The 16,220-nt window shown below is 29.8% G+C and overlaps 1 protein-coding gene across 1 annotated transcript; it reads left to right on the top strand.

The window, feature by feature from the left end:
- Positions 1-282: 282 nt before the first annotated feature.
- On the top strand, positions 283-3,008 carry LOC112795949 (plant UBX domain-containing protein 4). The gene is made up of 4 exons (XM_025838174.3): positions 283-647; positions 1,533-1,821; positions 2,100-2,195; positions 2,396-3,008. The coding sequence occupies exons 1-4, from the start codon at positions 499-501 to the stop codon at positions 2,774-2,776; spliced, it is 915 nt and encodes a 304-aa protein (XP_025693959.1). The 5' UTR covers positions 283-498; the 3' UTR covers positions 2,777-3,008.
- The last annotated feature ends 13,212 nt before the right edge of the window (positions 3,009-16,220 follow it).

Here is a 16,220-nt window from a genome sequence, read left to right as displayed (position 1 = left end):
CCAACTCAAGTTGGTTATATTATATTAAACTATTATAATTTAAAATTAGTTGATTTATTTAGTTTTAAAAAATAATTTAAAATTTTCTTTTAGAAAAATAACAATTTAAAATTTTTAAAGTTTAAAATTAGATAAAATATAATTTAAATTATATATGAATACGCTGTAAATAGATTTTATTCAAATTACAATTGAATAAAAAAATCAAATCAATGAATACAAATCACAATCCTTCAATAAAAATGAAAAATAAAATTAAACCAATTTATTAAAAAAAATTCCCTTCTGGTACGTCAGCAAGATGAATGAGATGTGGATGGTTCATTGGTTCTGACTTGTGAAACATTTTCCTCATGCGTCATGCACAAGGGAGAGGGATCGCATATGGCCACGTGCCAACAAAGCCAACTGCTAACTAGACTTCTCCTTAGTCCCGTATAAGAAACTCCCGAAGGCGCATCTCTCTCTGTTTTTGTGTGTTGCGGGGGGTCGCTATTAATGGCGTCGAGTAGTGACAACAACAACAAGAAGGCGTCCAGTAACGGAGCAGGCAGAATCAGTACCCTATCCGATCTGAACCGCCCTTCCGCTGATTTCGACGCCGACCCCGATGCTCCTCAGGAGTATTACACTGGCGGCGAGAAAAGGTTCTCTCTCCCCCAAAATTGGAACTTTTCTATTTGAATTTCATGTTTCATTGATTCCATTGTAATGGTTCGTGAGCTGGAGAAAGGATTCAGTTTGAAGCTGTAGAGTTTGATATAACGTATTTGAAAGGCTATTGGAACACAATTAGGTTTTAATGGAAAGGGGCTTTGTAGAATAGGTTAATTAATAATTACCCCCATTTCACTGGGCTGAATTGTAATTTGCTAGGAGATTGACATCATCATGGTTTCCTTTATAGCCCATTAACATCATTCTATTCAGGGGGAGTGTACTTTCACTTATTTGCAGTTGATCTTCAGGAAGTTAAATTCCCTATCTTTCATCATTTCACTTCGGAAGCAGAATGGTACACTGGCAGTTAAAGAACCAGATTAGAGTTTAGGAACATTTTAACTAGCATGATTTATGTGTATCATGGTTACAATTAGTATTGGCATGGTTAATTCTGTCTTCTCATGATTTAGCATCATTGTTGCCTTTAGAGTTGCCTGATTGTATGTAGCTTAATTTTGACTCTGAAATATGGATTCAATAATTTTTAAGGATATCTGTAATTCTATATAAAGAAATCACTTTCTTCACTTCTATAGTTTTCTGTTCTAGAACCTCAATTACTTCTAGCTGAAGTCTCTTTTGACCTCATTGATTAAAAATGTGAGTATTGGGGCTTGTCAAGATGAATGCTTTTGTAGATTAGTACATCTTAGTCATGTTTTCCATGCTTTAAATTTGGTGACATTTACAGTTTGTTGACAACCTGACATCTCTGATTTGCACAGGATTTCAAAATAAATGCATATATTTTCAATGGATTTTATGATTTTGTACCTTCCTTATTGAATATTTAACAATTATATATTCAGTGGAATGCTTGTTCAGGATCCTACGAAGGGAAATGATGTGGATGCAATTTTCAATCAGGCAAGGCAACTGGGAGCTGTAGAAAGGCCTCTTGATCAACTGCAGGAACCTCCAAGGTCAACTAGCTTTACTGGCACTGGCAGGTTACTCTCAGGCGAAACTGTACGAGCTGCTTCTCAGCAACCTCCCGAGGCTGTTGTTCACAACATTGTTTTTTGGAGTAATGGTTTCACTGTAAATGGTGGACCTTTGAGGAGTTTGGACGATCCTGAAAATGCCTCATTTTTAGAGGTAAATATTTTTGTTTTTGATTCCATAAGTGGATTGGACGGTAAAAATATTAGAAGTTATGAGGTCGTTTATGTTGAGTAAAGAGAAGTGCCCTCTGGTAGATAATTGAGGCTTCATTGAATCCAGGGAATAATGGAATGGCTGAAAACGAAGTTTATTTATTGCATATTATAATTTGCTAGGTGTTTGTGGCTTGTAGACAGTACAGTGTCTCCTGTACATATGATTGTGCTGATATTACTCTCTTCATAGTTATATCAATTGTTGTTTGAATGCAGAGCATAAAGAAATCTGAGTGTCCAAGAGAGCTTGAACCTGCTGATAGGAGGTCATCAGTTAACGTTAACCTCATAAGGAGGAACGAGAAGTATCCTGTGAGTTTTCTGTTCTCTTGTCTGTCTCTTTCCAATTTATTACGACTTAAGAAAGAATTTAGTTCATCTTGTTTATTAGTTTGGGAGATTTTGAAGCTCTGCATTTTGAAATGGAATCAATTCTGTTTTGATGCATAATTACATCTGTATGAATCATATATGTCCAACATTTTAATGAGAATTGCATTTTACCATTTCAGGAACCAGAAAAGCACTATGTTCCATTTCAAGGGGCAGGAAGAACTCTTGGAAGCAGCTCTACTTCCGCCACACTTGAGGCAACCGTCACAGCAACAACTTCCAACGCTGCTCCAGCCTCTTCAGCCAGCCTGGTAGTCGATCAGTCATTGCCATCAACTTCAATACAACTTAGGTTAGCTGATGGAACCCGCTTAATATCAAATTTTAATTACCATCACACAATCAGCGACATCCGTGGCTTCATCGATGCATCTAGACCCGGGGGACAGCGGAATTATCAACTTCAAATGATGGGTTTCCCCCCAAAGGTTTTAGCTGACGAAACTCAGACAATAGAGCAGGCCGGACTTGCAAATTCAGTTGTCATCCAGAAATTCTAGCAGCTGTGATGAAGTGAACTAGTTCTATTGAGGGTTATTGACAAAAGCAAAAAGGGAGAGGGGATATTATGATTTTGCTGCTTCAAATGGATTAGCCTTGGACCTAATTCTATTGTTAGAGCAGGATGTCTTGGTTGATATAATATATTAATATGTCATTGTACTCGTCGGTCCAAATGACATTGATAGCACAAACACTTGAAATGCAGGATTATACGCGACATTACTACAACTATTGTTAATTACTGCTATATATCATTTAAGTAAAAACTGGCCTAAGACATTTTTTTGTTTAGGCTATGCAAGCATGCCCAATTAACAATGAGAAGCAAAATAGCATAAGGTAGTGATTTTGCTTTATGGGACATTCGAGCTGAAGCTGTTAAATAAAACTAAAGTTAACTTCTTCTGAATAACTTGGTTGTTCTTTTGCGGGGTAACCGGTAGAGAAATCACTCTAAGTATTTCTCCAATATTTTAATTTTTAATTTAGATAATGATTTAATTGAGCAGAAAAGGTGCATCTAAAATATGCACTATACAGTAGTTTTAACGCAGATGATTTAAAGCCGATTAATAACCCATGACCTATGTTAATGAACTTTTGGTCTAATATATACATACTTTTCTGCTAATGTGTTAATATATATTTGGTCTTTGGTCTTTTTTTTTATCTTACGCATCACACACCTATTCACCCACACTGCTATGGATTCTATATTCCTCGCTAAGGATTCGAACCCATGTGTAGCTCCCCGTTGAAGCACGTAATATTGCCATTTATCCAAGCCTCGACTGCATATATATATTTTTTCAATAATGCTAGGGAACTAAGATTGTTCCAGCAAAAAATCAGCCAAATGCTTCTATGTGAATCCAAAATCTCTACGTAGATGATGCTTATGTTAGGTATTATGATATTTTTTCTTTGTTAATTGGATGGTTCTGAATCTTTTTTTTTATTTATCATGTTTTAGGCATTTGGAGAGGAAAAGAGGATGAAGAGACGAAAGCTAATTGAATCAGTTTCTGTGATTCACGTTGCAATGATATTGAGAGTATCTCCTTTTAATTTGAATGTGGTAAAACATTTAATAACCAATATTTTAAATTATAAATAAATAAAACTAATTACTATATTTGTAATTAATTAAGTTGTTTTATTTTTGCCTGATTTGGAGTTGGTCCACGTACTTTTCCATATTTTTTAGTTTTTCAAGATATTTTTTAATTTTGGCTCCATATATATATTTGGTCTTTTTTCTTTTTGTCATTATATATATATTTGGTCTTAAGTGGAGGCATTTTCTGTATAAGTTTCCCCAGTTAGCACTTGCCAGCATCTACCTTTCAGGCCTTCTTTTCTTCTTTGAATTTTTCCTTCAACAAATGGGCTTTTTCACCTTTCATCTGTAGTTCTTGTCCCCAACTATGGCCTATTACCATTGCATGTAATAGAAAACATAATTTGATATACCAAATGAAAAAAAAAAATACTTTAAGCTTAGCACAGAAAAAAAAAAAGAAGAATATGTTATAACCAGAATATGTTATAACTTTAACACGTTTGGTATCATTAACTAAAATCTATGACTTTTAATACTAAACCATATATTAGAAGAATTTTCTTTTTCTTTTTCTTTTTTTCTAAAGACAAAAAAGAATACTTTTTCCAGAAATCATAGAGCAAAAACACCAATCGTGGCAGCATGACTTGACATGAATTAGACGAGGGAAGAAAAACAAACACTCACGTTCGAACTGTACAACAACAAATGGTATTCGATGTGAAACTAATTATAAAACAGTAAACTATTAAAACCTTGTAAGATTGGTTAATTAAAATCCTAATCCTTCAACTTGACATTGATTTTCAACTAAACAAACAAATCTAAGTGTCCCGGAACAATATCTAATAACCATTATCTTAGCACCTGAAAAGATATTGAAGAAAAGACCTCAAAAAGCACGCTACTAGTGCCACTCTATTTGGAAAGCTAAATATGCTAATGAGAAAAGAAAGATTTGGTTTGTGTTGGAAAAATTGTGAGCCAAAGATACATGAGTGAAGAAAAACATGAATTACATATCGGACCAAATTTTCAACTATACTATAATATAAGGTGCCATATGTGACTCCCTAAGTTGAACCAAATTAACTTAAAAGATTGCTGAGTGGAAGAAAGGTACTAACATGTGGGGCTTCACTCCCATGTCTTGTGTGGTGTACAGATAATTGGCCCTACCACTCCTTGCTAACATATTCTTCTATCAAACGTGTCTCTTCTAGTCCAAAAATCATGTGGTTAGTTAGTAATCTTAGGGTTTCACGTTATGATTATGGCCATAATCATAAACTTTAAAAGAATATGGAGAGGACCCTTTTCTTAATTTACAAGTTAGTTTAGGATTCAGTTGGAAACTACTTAATTCTTAATATAGTATTAGGCTTCCAAATTGCTAATTAGATTATTGCTTGTGATTGAATTAAACTTGCTCAATTCATAAAAATTAGTAATTCTCTTGGTGGATATATAATCCGTGAATTTTTTTTTTTTTAGCTTATTACAACTTTTTAATTCACCTTTTCTTAATTATTTGTTTAACATATAAGGCTCGTTATTGCTGCATTCTTAATTACTTTCTCTGTACCACATTAAAATTCCTAATATTTCAAAGGATATAATCGAGATTACCACAATTATATAAGTATTAATATTTTGAAGAATTATTTTGCTCTTTTATTTTCGTTAGGGTCAAATAAAAAGATTAATAGTCAAAAAATGGTGAGTTTTAGGTACCCTCAAAGAACACTTTGAAAGATGGACAGATGGTACGGGTAGAAAGGAGGAACACAAGGTGTGGTTTATAAATTTTTTTGTCATTGTATGGAACGTCTGGTTAGAAAAGAACAAGAGGTTGTTTCAGAATAAAAGTAAAAGTGTTGAAGACATCATCAACATGACGCGATCTAACTACAAGGAGTGGAGGTGTGAAGATCCTTTTTGTTGTTGATGACAATGTCGGAGATGACATTAGGATTCTTATTCGCTCTGACATGTTACTAGGTGGATATAACAGGTGTTGTTTATTTTTATTTCTATTATTGTTCCTACTTTATGCTCCACGTTCGTGTTGAGTTTCTTTGTTTCAAAAAAAAAGATTAATAAAAAAATTATTAGGTATAAAATTGGTAAACTACTAATAACATGGCTCAGACATTATTCCATATATCATATGAATGGGTAGGGCTTGAATTCCGGTCCGAAGCATCAACATGCATTTGAGCCTTGGCTATATATATATGTAGCAAATATAATAATTGTGATGCTAAAACAAATGACATGAAAAGAAAAGAGAATATAATGAATTTTGACTTTGGCAGCTTTGTTGCATGTATTGAGGGAGAAAAGGAATGCATGGAAACTAGGCAAACGTCTTGAATTGTCTTCTAAAAATGATGACGAGGGCCAAGACCCCAAAAAAAAAAAATGATGACGAGGAAACCATTCAAAGCCTTAGCAAAAAATGTATTAGCATAAAGAAAAGCACTAGTCACTAGTTAACTAGTGCTTAGAAATTTTGGTGTGAGATGTGTCATGTAATTAATCACTAGTCATTTCAAAAAGTGATATATATTTCCTTTACATTCTAGAGTTTGAATAATGCTCCTTTGGGGTCACATATTTCATAATAATGCTCCATTTTTGTGAATTTTGATGAGCTATTAATAATAACTAGGATTTTTTATTTTTAATATTGGAGTTTAAGTGGTGTTTTTTTAAAATGTGGATTGTTGGGGTGTTATACTCAAATATATGTGGAATCGTTTAACTAGAAAAGCAGAAATCGGACAGTCCGATTTATTACAGGTACAGAAATCGGACCGTCCAATTTTTAGAGGTACACAAATTGGAGGTCCGATTTGTATTAAAAAAAATTAAAAAATTTGAGGTATAGAAATCGGACCCTCCGATTTGTATACTTCTACAGTTTTAAAAAACACCAAAAATTACAATGTTAAAGTATATCACTACTTCTATTTCGATAACAAAAAAAATTAGCCTAATAAGTAGGGTGGAATTAAAAAAAGAGGATTTTTAACAATGGAATATGCCTAAGAAATTAAACCTTCAAAATGAGAGTACCTAACGTCCAAATACTATTGTGTTAATGTCTTTTACTCTTTTTGACGCAAGAGTGAAAAATATCATAAAAATGGAAGCATAGAGTGGGCTATAAATCCATATTCCTTAAGAGATTATGCAACAAAGAAGAAAAAGTGAAGAAGGAATAGACCCACACCTACTTGGAATGGCAGCCCAACATGCTTTAATAGGACGCTTTTCATTTTGTTATTGGTCCTTTCCTCAACCCCATTTGCCACAAATAACAAGTTATATATATATATATATTTTATGATTTGAATATAAATATTGTCACCTTAATAATCTATAATAAGCTTACAATAATGTGGAGAAGTCAATTCATGTTCTAGCACAAAAAGTAAATACTCATGATGAACTTTGGGATATAGTAGTATCAATCAAATAATATAACACCAAATTAAGATTTGTCATTGATATTAATTAAATTAAGAGCTCTATCTTTTTTTCGAATGACAACACTAACAACACTTGTAGAAAAGCTGCTTGCCTCCTTTAAGCCACTTATGAAAGTGTTTGTTACCATCTTTGGCTGTTCATAAGTTATACACTGTGTCATAATCATTGATTGATTTACCCAAAAAGGATTAGTAAATGTCGTTTTCAATTTTGGCACAAATTGCCAGTTACTTTAACATGTGCCACCATGCTAACCATTATAAAGATTTTCTAATTATTAACATAAAACCTAATTATCCATTAAAATCATATATGAAGTAGTAAATAAAATTTACGTATAATTAATTCTATCATAGACATGATATATAATAAGAGTCAATAACATTATTTGATCTATCTATTTAGCTGACATCACCTAACGAACTAAAATTTTATTGTTGTTGTATTTACATAAAATCTAATTGGACATTCTAACAAATTTATATTTGTTTATGTGGTATTAGTTTTATACATTACTTTTATGGTAGTAGTAAATAATTAGTACTTAAAAGATTAGTTCTCATTAGTGAAAACAGATATCCTATATATAAAAAAATTCATTTTCTATATATTAAAATTAATCATGTATTTATAAATAAATATATTTATGATTTAATTTATTTATATATGTATTTTATATTAATAATTGATTTAACCGATTTTAATATATACTTAGTATAATTATAAGTAATATGATAGCTTATTTAAATTATTTTACAATATAAAGTAACATGTTATAATTAATTTGTAAATTAATTGAATTGGTTGAATAATTAACTCATAGTATTAAAATTTATATCTCGTCTTATATTAATAATAATTCATCGGCCAATAAATCTCATTATTCCATTACTTTCTCAAGTTAATATAGTAAAACTAAACTAATAAACTATGATGCTATAGTAATAGCAGGTATAGTAACAAGTTAATACGACTCATCAACACAACTTAAGACTGAATTGTTGGTTTTCAATTTTTAGATATTAAAGTGAGTCTCTCCTATAATTTGATGCGAAATTAAAACGAACCTAAAATTATTCGTATCTGCTGGTAACTGTTCCAGTTGCCACACCATTCTTATCCTTATGATCGGTTCATTTCATTCATCGTACTATTTGTTTATGCGCAATAAATCCAACTCACTACGGTAATTAATTAATTTTATTGAAAATAATTACTTTTTCCTTTTTCTTAATGTCAATCATACAACTGTCCATAGACGTGACTTAAAGTGAGAGAATAGCGAAAATGAACGAAAGATAAAAAAAAATTCACAAAAAAAAAAAAGAAGAAGAAAAAAGGTTGCTTGGTAGAGGGCTATGGTAGCTAGGGTTTGTGTGACCCACCATAAGCAGTGACGTCTCTCAAGTCTCAACTTTGGCGTTGCTTTTTCTTCTTACGCTCTTGTGACGGATTCGCGTACAAACTCCTTTTCCAACCCTAACCCTAACCCTAACTACATCAACACCTAACCAACCAATACTCTTTTAACTTCCCATGTGCCCAACACTACTACTACACACATGGCGGGACAATTACTTTCTTTTTTTTTTCTTTTTTTTTCATCTATATTTTTTTTTGGGATGCATTAAATTAAAAAATCATAACTGTTATAATATACATACAGTAACCGTTGCTTTGTTGGTTTTTAATCTATAGTTTTATTCAAGAGATACTCTACTATACAGATTGAAGTTGTATAAAGAAAATATAAATTCTTTTTATAATTATTTTTTATTATTTTATTAATGTTCAAAATATAGGTCCTAACTTTTTTAATCTCTCTTTCATCACATAAAAAAAGATATGTAAATTTAGATTTTTACCATATAATTCACCTTCATTCAATGATATATATATATATATATATATATATATATATATATATATATATATATATATATATATATATATATATAGTCTGATCGGATTAAATATGTTTTAATTTATCAACGCAAGTTATGAATGAGAGTCTTGTGTTTCTTAACCATTTCTCTCGAATTTGATGCTAACTCAATAATGAGAATGGAGCTTACTTGCTTGAAGGGTCATCCACTTTGCCTTTGCAGTACTATCATTGGACTTCCAACCTAATAGATACCCTAATACAAACAAAAAAATATTTTTTAATTTATACCATTATTTTCCATATAATATATATAGTATAGCACACCAAATTGGATAACTGTTTAATTGGCTATGTGAAGTTAAGGGAAAAAATAATTAGTATTAACTAGAGACACTAATGACTTTTATCATCTGTGGTAAATTACTTTAGTATTTAATTTTGTTTATAAAAATTAGTTAATATTAACTAACTGAAAATTAATTTTTATAATTTTTTATTTAAAATTATATTTTATTCTAAATAATTTTTTTACTATGCTTTGATATTTTAGAAAGACAGAATAATTAAATAATAATAATAATAACAAAATAAATTTAAAATTAAATATTTTAATTTTAATGAAAATTCAATAAAACAAAATAAAACTTCTGAAATAAAAAATACACTATTTTAAATGTTAAGAATAAATTGAGATTTAAACTAAAATAATACTGTATTTCGTTTTTCATTTATAATTTTTTTTCACTACTTTTATTTTTTGGATACAATTGTGTGTCTGTCTAGAAATGTAAAAATACATTGAGATAGAATCAAGACCTCAATTATCCATATCCCATACGCTGTATTCACTATATTCGTTTCATATATTATTAATAAAAATCGTATATTCTTTAAAGCAAAGTGGTTGGTTATTATTAAATTATACAAATTTGTTTTGTGCAAGCTATATACATGGCTTCACTTCACAGTTGTTAAATCAAGTGGATTCTTAAATGAAGAGAGAATTCATGATCAATTCTGTACGAAAAAAATCTGTCAGGAGATTTAGGACCCACTGATTGGATTGATCGTCGAGAGGTAAATTCATGTGTGTGTGAAGATCAGAACCAAAAACTGGAGGATCAATGAAGTTATTAAATATGATGTGGACATAGTTACTCTCTTATTGACTGAAAGACAAATAATTGGTCTAACATATTTAATTAATTATACCGTAATCAGTTTTATAAACAAATTATATTCACTTATTTTTAACTATTTTTGTTAATTATGAAGGAAAAAGAAACACATACATTAGGTCATTTGATTTAGAAATTATAATTAAAATAGTGTATTTGAAATGAAATAATACCTTAATTTTATTAAAAAGATTATAATTAGCACTTAATTAAAATTAAAATTAAAATAACGTGTTAGACTTTACATTAGACTCTTAATTAATTTTTATTAAACACAAATATTCTGATAATTACTAAAATTATAATTTTTAACACTAAATTAACATTTAATTTAACTATAAATATAAATAATTAATAGATAATTATCTAATTCTTTTTATTCTATTAATAGCCTGATTAAATTAGCTTTTTCTTCTTTATATGATTTATTTTAATTTATTTCGATTTGGATATACAAATCAGAGCTAATTTTTTAGTCAATCTTTTTTTATTATTAACAGATCAAATAAATTTACTAATATAAAAAATAGTCTAAATATCATTTATTGATGTTTATAAATTTGGACCATTTAAAATGAGACCTACAATCTATATTTTAGAATAATATAAGACGTGACCTCGTAAAATATTTTATAAATGTGTTTGTGTTTTTTAAAATCACAAAATTTTCATTTTGTATTTAGTAAATAAAAAAGATTACATATTTATATTTGTAATTTTTAAAAGATAAGGATATTTTTTAAAACATATGAGGTGAAAATTTTAAAGAACTTATACTAATATAATCTCGTACATTAATTAATATTCAAGTTTAATTTTTATATTATTGTCTATTATAATATTTTAAATTTTAAAAATATTTAACCAAACATATTTATTATTGTTTGTGTTTATTAAAAATTATTTTTTATTTAATTTATTAATCATAAATATATATTAAAATTAAAAAAAATATAATTTAAAAATTAATTTTTAAAAAATAAAAAATTATCAATCAAGTCTAAGTGTTGGTTTTAATTAAATTATTTGAATAAAAAATATTTTTATCAAAAAATAATTTTTTTTTCTAAAAGTCAATTATACTTTATTTTTTAAAAAACCAAAAATAAAAAACGTTTTTAATATTTAAATTTTTTAAAATTTTATTTAAATAAAAAATAATTTTTGTTTATTTAATTTTTATTTTAATAAAAATTAAATATTAAAAAAAAACAATCCAAAATGAATCTAATTCATAAAATACGATTACAATAAAACTAAAACAGATTAAGCGGGAAATTAAGATTTTGTTTGCTGATTATGTTGCACGCGTGTTAGCTAGATGTATGTGCCACTTCGGCCAAAGACACAAATATTGATAACTTCATTTAAGTGGCGGCCAAACTGTTACTACTTACTACCCCTTTTGTCTCTACTATCTACCCTTCACCATCCACACACTCTATTGCTTCTCTCTCTCTCTCTTCAATTCACATCCAAATAAAGTGTTTCTTAATTAGATGAACCTCCTTTGGACGTGATTCAACTCCCTTCATCTGATTTTTCTATTAAGAAAATTTGGCTAACTTTAATCCAATTCAGTTAAACTCCTAGGAAAACTAATTTTAATGATACTTTTTTTTAAAATAATAATAATTATATGGGATGATATTAATTAGTCTTATAAAGTTGTTTGCCTGGTAAAAGGCAGACATCCGATATCTCAATGCAAATAAATGGGGTGATATTAATTATATGGATTTAATTAACATGCCTTTTAAAATTATTATTAATATATTTAAAAAAATGAATACATAACAAATACGTTAAAAGATTAAATTATTATTAATAAATTTTTATCCCTAAAATTTCACAAAAATTTCAAAAATACTCTTAAGTTTTATTTTATTTTAATTTTGTCTCAAAAATTTTCGATTTGCATCAAATATATCATCGATGGCTAAATTTTCACAAAATTTAAGATCAATCTAACAATAATGCATGAAAATTATGCTTGATTTGTTTGTATTGAGGGTTGTTCTTATGAAATTGTTGTTGAATTGATCTTAAATTTTTTGAAAAATTAGCCATCAAGGGTATATTAATTTGATGCAAATCGAAAATTTTTGGGATAAAATTAAAATAAAATAAAACTTAGGGACATTTTTAAAACTTTTATCAAACTTCAGAGACAAAAAATATACTTTACCCAATTTTTTATTTGATAACTTGAATATATCTAAAAAAATACAAACATATTAACTAAAACCCTAATTTTATTTGAAGAGACTTCAATGGATTTTGGAGTATAGTGGTGTAGTGCTATATATAGTTGGAAATGATTTATTAGTCCTTGACGCAATGTGTGTGCGCAATAACTCATAGGTCCTTTCTTAAGTTTCCCGTGTCATTATCAGGTGCTGATGATCAGAACTGAGAAGCTCAATTATGGAGCAAAAGTGGAGCTTTCAGGGGATATCTTATGATAAAGAAGGAACTGCTCTTTCACTCATTTTATAGCGCTGAAAGGAACATATATTCCATATATAAACCTACCCAAAAATGCACATTTTCATTTTTCTTTTTATTCTCATATGCCAAATTAATTCATATATCTACTACTTTAACATCTTATTCCTTAATTTTTATCTTCAAATTGCTTTTTGAACTTATAAACATTTAATTTTTTGTTCTTATAGGAATATGGATTTCGACCCGAAAAATAAATGGGGAAATGGGATATGTTCAAATCTAATAATCATTTAGTTTCTTGCGTGTATATATAATTGCTGACATCAACATCAAAGAGATTCCTTAATACTGGCACCAAAAAGAAAATGAGTTTCCTGTATAAGTTTAATATAATGGTAGTATTAGCAAATTGACAAGATGGATCGAGTTCCTCCTCGAGCGTGAGATAGTTTTTTGTTTTTGTGATCTATTATATAAACAATTATATTAGATTTATAGAAAAATATTAATTATTAAATTATTCATTCGTATAGAATTAATATTAAAAGCCAATAAATTATATTACAAATGGCGTAGTCTCTTTATACTCACTTAAAAGGTTACGAATTCGAATTTTTCTGTTTTCAATAAAAAAATATACATGTTAAAATTTAAAATATATATTAAAAATAATTAATATTATATATATTTATACACAATTATATAATAATCGATTTAATAATTAATTTTTTATACACATGATATTTTTGTTGTACAAATTAGTGTTATATTACCTTTTGTACCTAAATTAATAATGTTCAATATTTGGTAAGTCTAGTCTCATTCTCAAGCTTATTGTTTATACATGCACTGATTTAAATTAAGAATAAAAGATAAATAGGTCCCTGACCTTTTAAAATGAAGATATTTTTATTCTTTAAGATTGAAAAATATATTTTGATTTCTCACGTTTTAAAACGGTCGATAATTATATCCTTCCGTCTATTTTGGACAAAAAATGGGAACGAAGTCATCTGACATGAAGGGGTAGAAAATGACGTGTCCGTTACACTTGCTGAAGTGGATTGGGATAAACTATTAGTCGACAAATTCGTTCTTTAAGGCCAAAACGACGCCGTTCTTTCGATGAATTCAATATTTCGACACTCTTCTTCTCCGTCGCGTTCAACTGCCGCCATTATCACCCTTCTTAAGGCCTGCAAGACCATTCATCACCTCTACCAAGTCCACGCCTCCATCATCCAACGAGGTTTAGAGCAAGATCACCTCATCATCTCCCGCTTCATTTTCTTTCCGCCTCCTTTGCCGCCACTGCTTCATATTACACCTCTGTCTTCGACCACGTCCTTGGCCATTCCCCTTTTCTCTGGAACTCCCTCATCGGAGCCCACACCAAAGGAAGTTATTTTTTCGACACCCTCTCTACTTTTATTCGCATGAAGGCACATGGGTCTCTTCCTAATAGGTACACTTACTCTTCTGTGATTAAGGCCTGTTCAAGCATGTGCAGATCCTGCGAAAGAAAATTGCTCCATGGCTCAGCGTTGAGGTGTGGGGGTTGAAGGTGATATATTTGTTGGAACCTGTTTGGTTGATGTGTATGGAAAATGTGAAAAGATTGGTGACGCTCACAAGGTGTTTGATGGAATGTCTGAGAAGAATGTAGTTTCATAGACGGCTATGGTGGTTGGTTATGTGAAAGTTAGGGATATGGTGGAGACAAAGAGGCTGTTTGATGAAATGCCTCAGATGAATGTGACATCATGGAATGCGATGATATGGGATTTTGTGAAGGTGAAAATTTGGGCAATGCTAGGGTAGTGCTTGATACTATGCCAGAAAAGAGTGTTGCTTCTTTCGCGATCATGATTGATAGCTATGCAAAGGTTGGTGACATGGCTACCTCAAAGTTCTTGTTTGACCAAACTCCAGAAAAGGATATTGGTTAGTTTGATGTCGGCTTCTTCTCAGTTGGTTATCTTATATGTATGTGCCATGTTTGGATATACCACTTCAACCAGACCAAAAAGGTGATGACAAATTAACAATTTGTGTATTTAGTGGTCCCAATTTAGTGTGTTTGTGTGTATATTTCAAGGTCAATTTTAAGCATCTGGATGATGCTTTTGATATATCGAATGATTTTCAATATTTGTGCTCCCAGAAAATAGTGACTTAATTCTTGGAATGCAAATTTTTATGGTATTGCACAGGTGATACATACACGTATAAGGTTAATGCTTCTCTCGAAAAAGCCTTGCAGGTATTACTGTATGTGTTAGGATTAGAATTAGTTCAAAACTCTCAAATTTAGGCCTTCATTTTAGTGCTAGTGTTTATATATATAATCTTACATAAATATGGTTAGGGAAGAAGTGTTCTGTTCCTGCATTGCAGGGATTTGAGCATGTGTATGGTGACATTGTGAGTGGGGTCATAGATGTCAATGAATTAGGGTTTTTGGTTAAGCATATGGAAGGTATGGTGAGAAAGATGGATAGGTATGTTAGTAACACTAAGAATTTATATAGTGAAATGGAGATTTTGAATTAATAAGAGCAAGTTACGAAGAAGTTTTAGAATAATCAAAATGAGGAGAGTAGGAGGGTCTTTGAGCAGAAACTCGGCATGACAGAGGCAAGATGTTAGGCATCAAAGACGAATTTGTCCATTAAAAATTTGTTCTCCATCCACATCAGCAACTAAAACGGACACCTAACACTCTACTTTTTCAGGTCAGCATGTTCCGTTGCCGAATTGAAGCTCAATTCGACGGAGGGATCTAATTGTCACGCATTTTAAAACGTGAGAAATCGAAATGTATTTTCAATCTTGAGAGACAAAAATATTCTCGTTTTAAAAGATTAGAAACCTATTTGACTTTTATTTTTAAATTAATTTCATCCGAAGGTTATTTTTGGAATTTTGGGTTACTATTTTTAATTTTCATTGATCCAATGTTTCTTCAAGTTTAGCTCATTTTTGAGAACCAACATGTGATTGGTTAAATTGATAAGCACTTGGATTCATTTACTCCTTGATCTTATGACTTATGTTTGAGTTGTAGACCTAAAACACTTTGACTTTGTGAAACTTTATACCTAATAACAAAATTGGATGCCTATGGTTCAATATTTAGTATATTAAAAAGTAGCTAATTTCGGGCAAACTTAAAAATTGAAAGGGCATCGAAATATTTAAAAGTCAAAACTGTATGTACTAATAATTATCAAAATTGTTATTTATAAAACTAATTTGTCTATATAAAATATGAGTTTAATTTTAATATGTAGTAAAATAATTTTACAAAAGCATCTAATTTAATTATGTATATGAATAACTTTTAATAAATATAAAAATTA

Source organism: Arachis hypogaea, chromosome 4, assembly GCF_003086295.3.
Source record: "Arachis hypogaea cultivar Tifrunner chromosome 4, arahy.Tifrunner.gnm2.J5K5, whole genome shotgun sequence".
Lineage (NCBI taxonomy): Eukaryota > Viridiplantae > Streptophyta > Magnoliopsida > Fabales > Fabaceae > Arachis > Arachis hypogaea.
This window is presented reverse-complemented; position numbering and strand designations above follow the sequence as displayed.

Excerpts from the sequence above, each read along its gene's own strand:
- LOC112795949 (XM_025838174.3), top strand. The coding sequence starts at position 499 with ATGGCGTCGAGTAGTGACAACAACAACAAGAAGGCGTCCAGTAACGGA. Across the intron at positions 648-1,532 it reads TACACTGGCGGCGAGAAAAG|TGGAATGCTTGTTCAGGATC; the intron begins GTTCTCTCTCCC and ends TTATATATTCAG. Across the intron at positions 1,822-2,099 it reads AAAATGCCTCATTTTTAGAG|AGCATAAAGAAATCTGAGTG; the intron begins GTAAATATTTTT and ends GTTTGAATGCAG.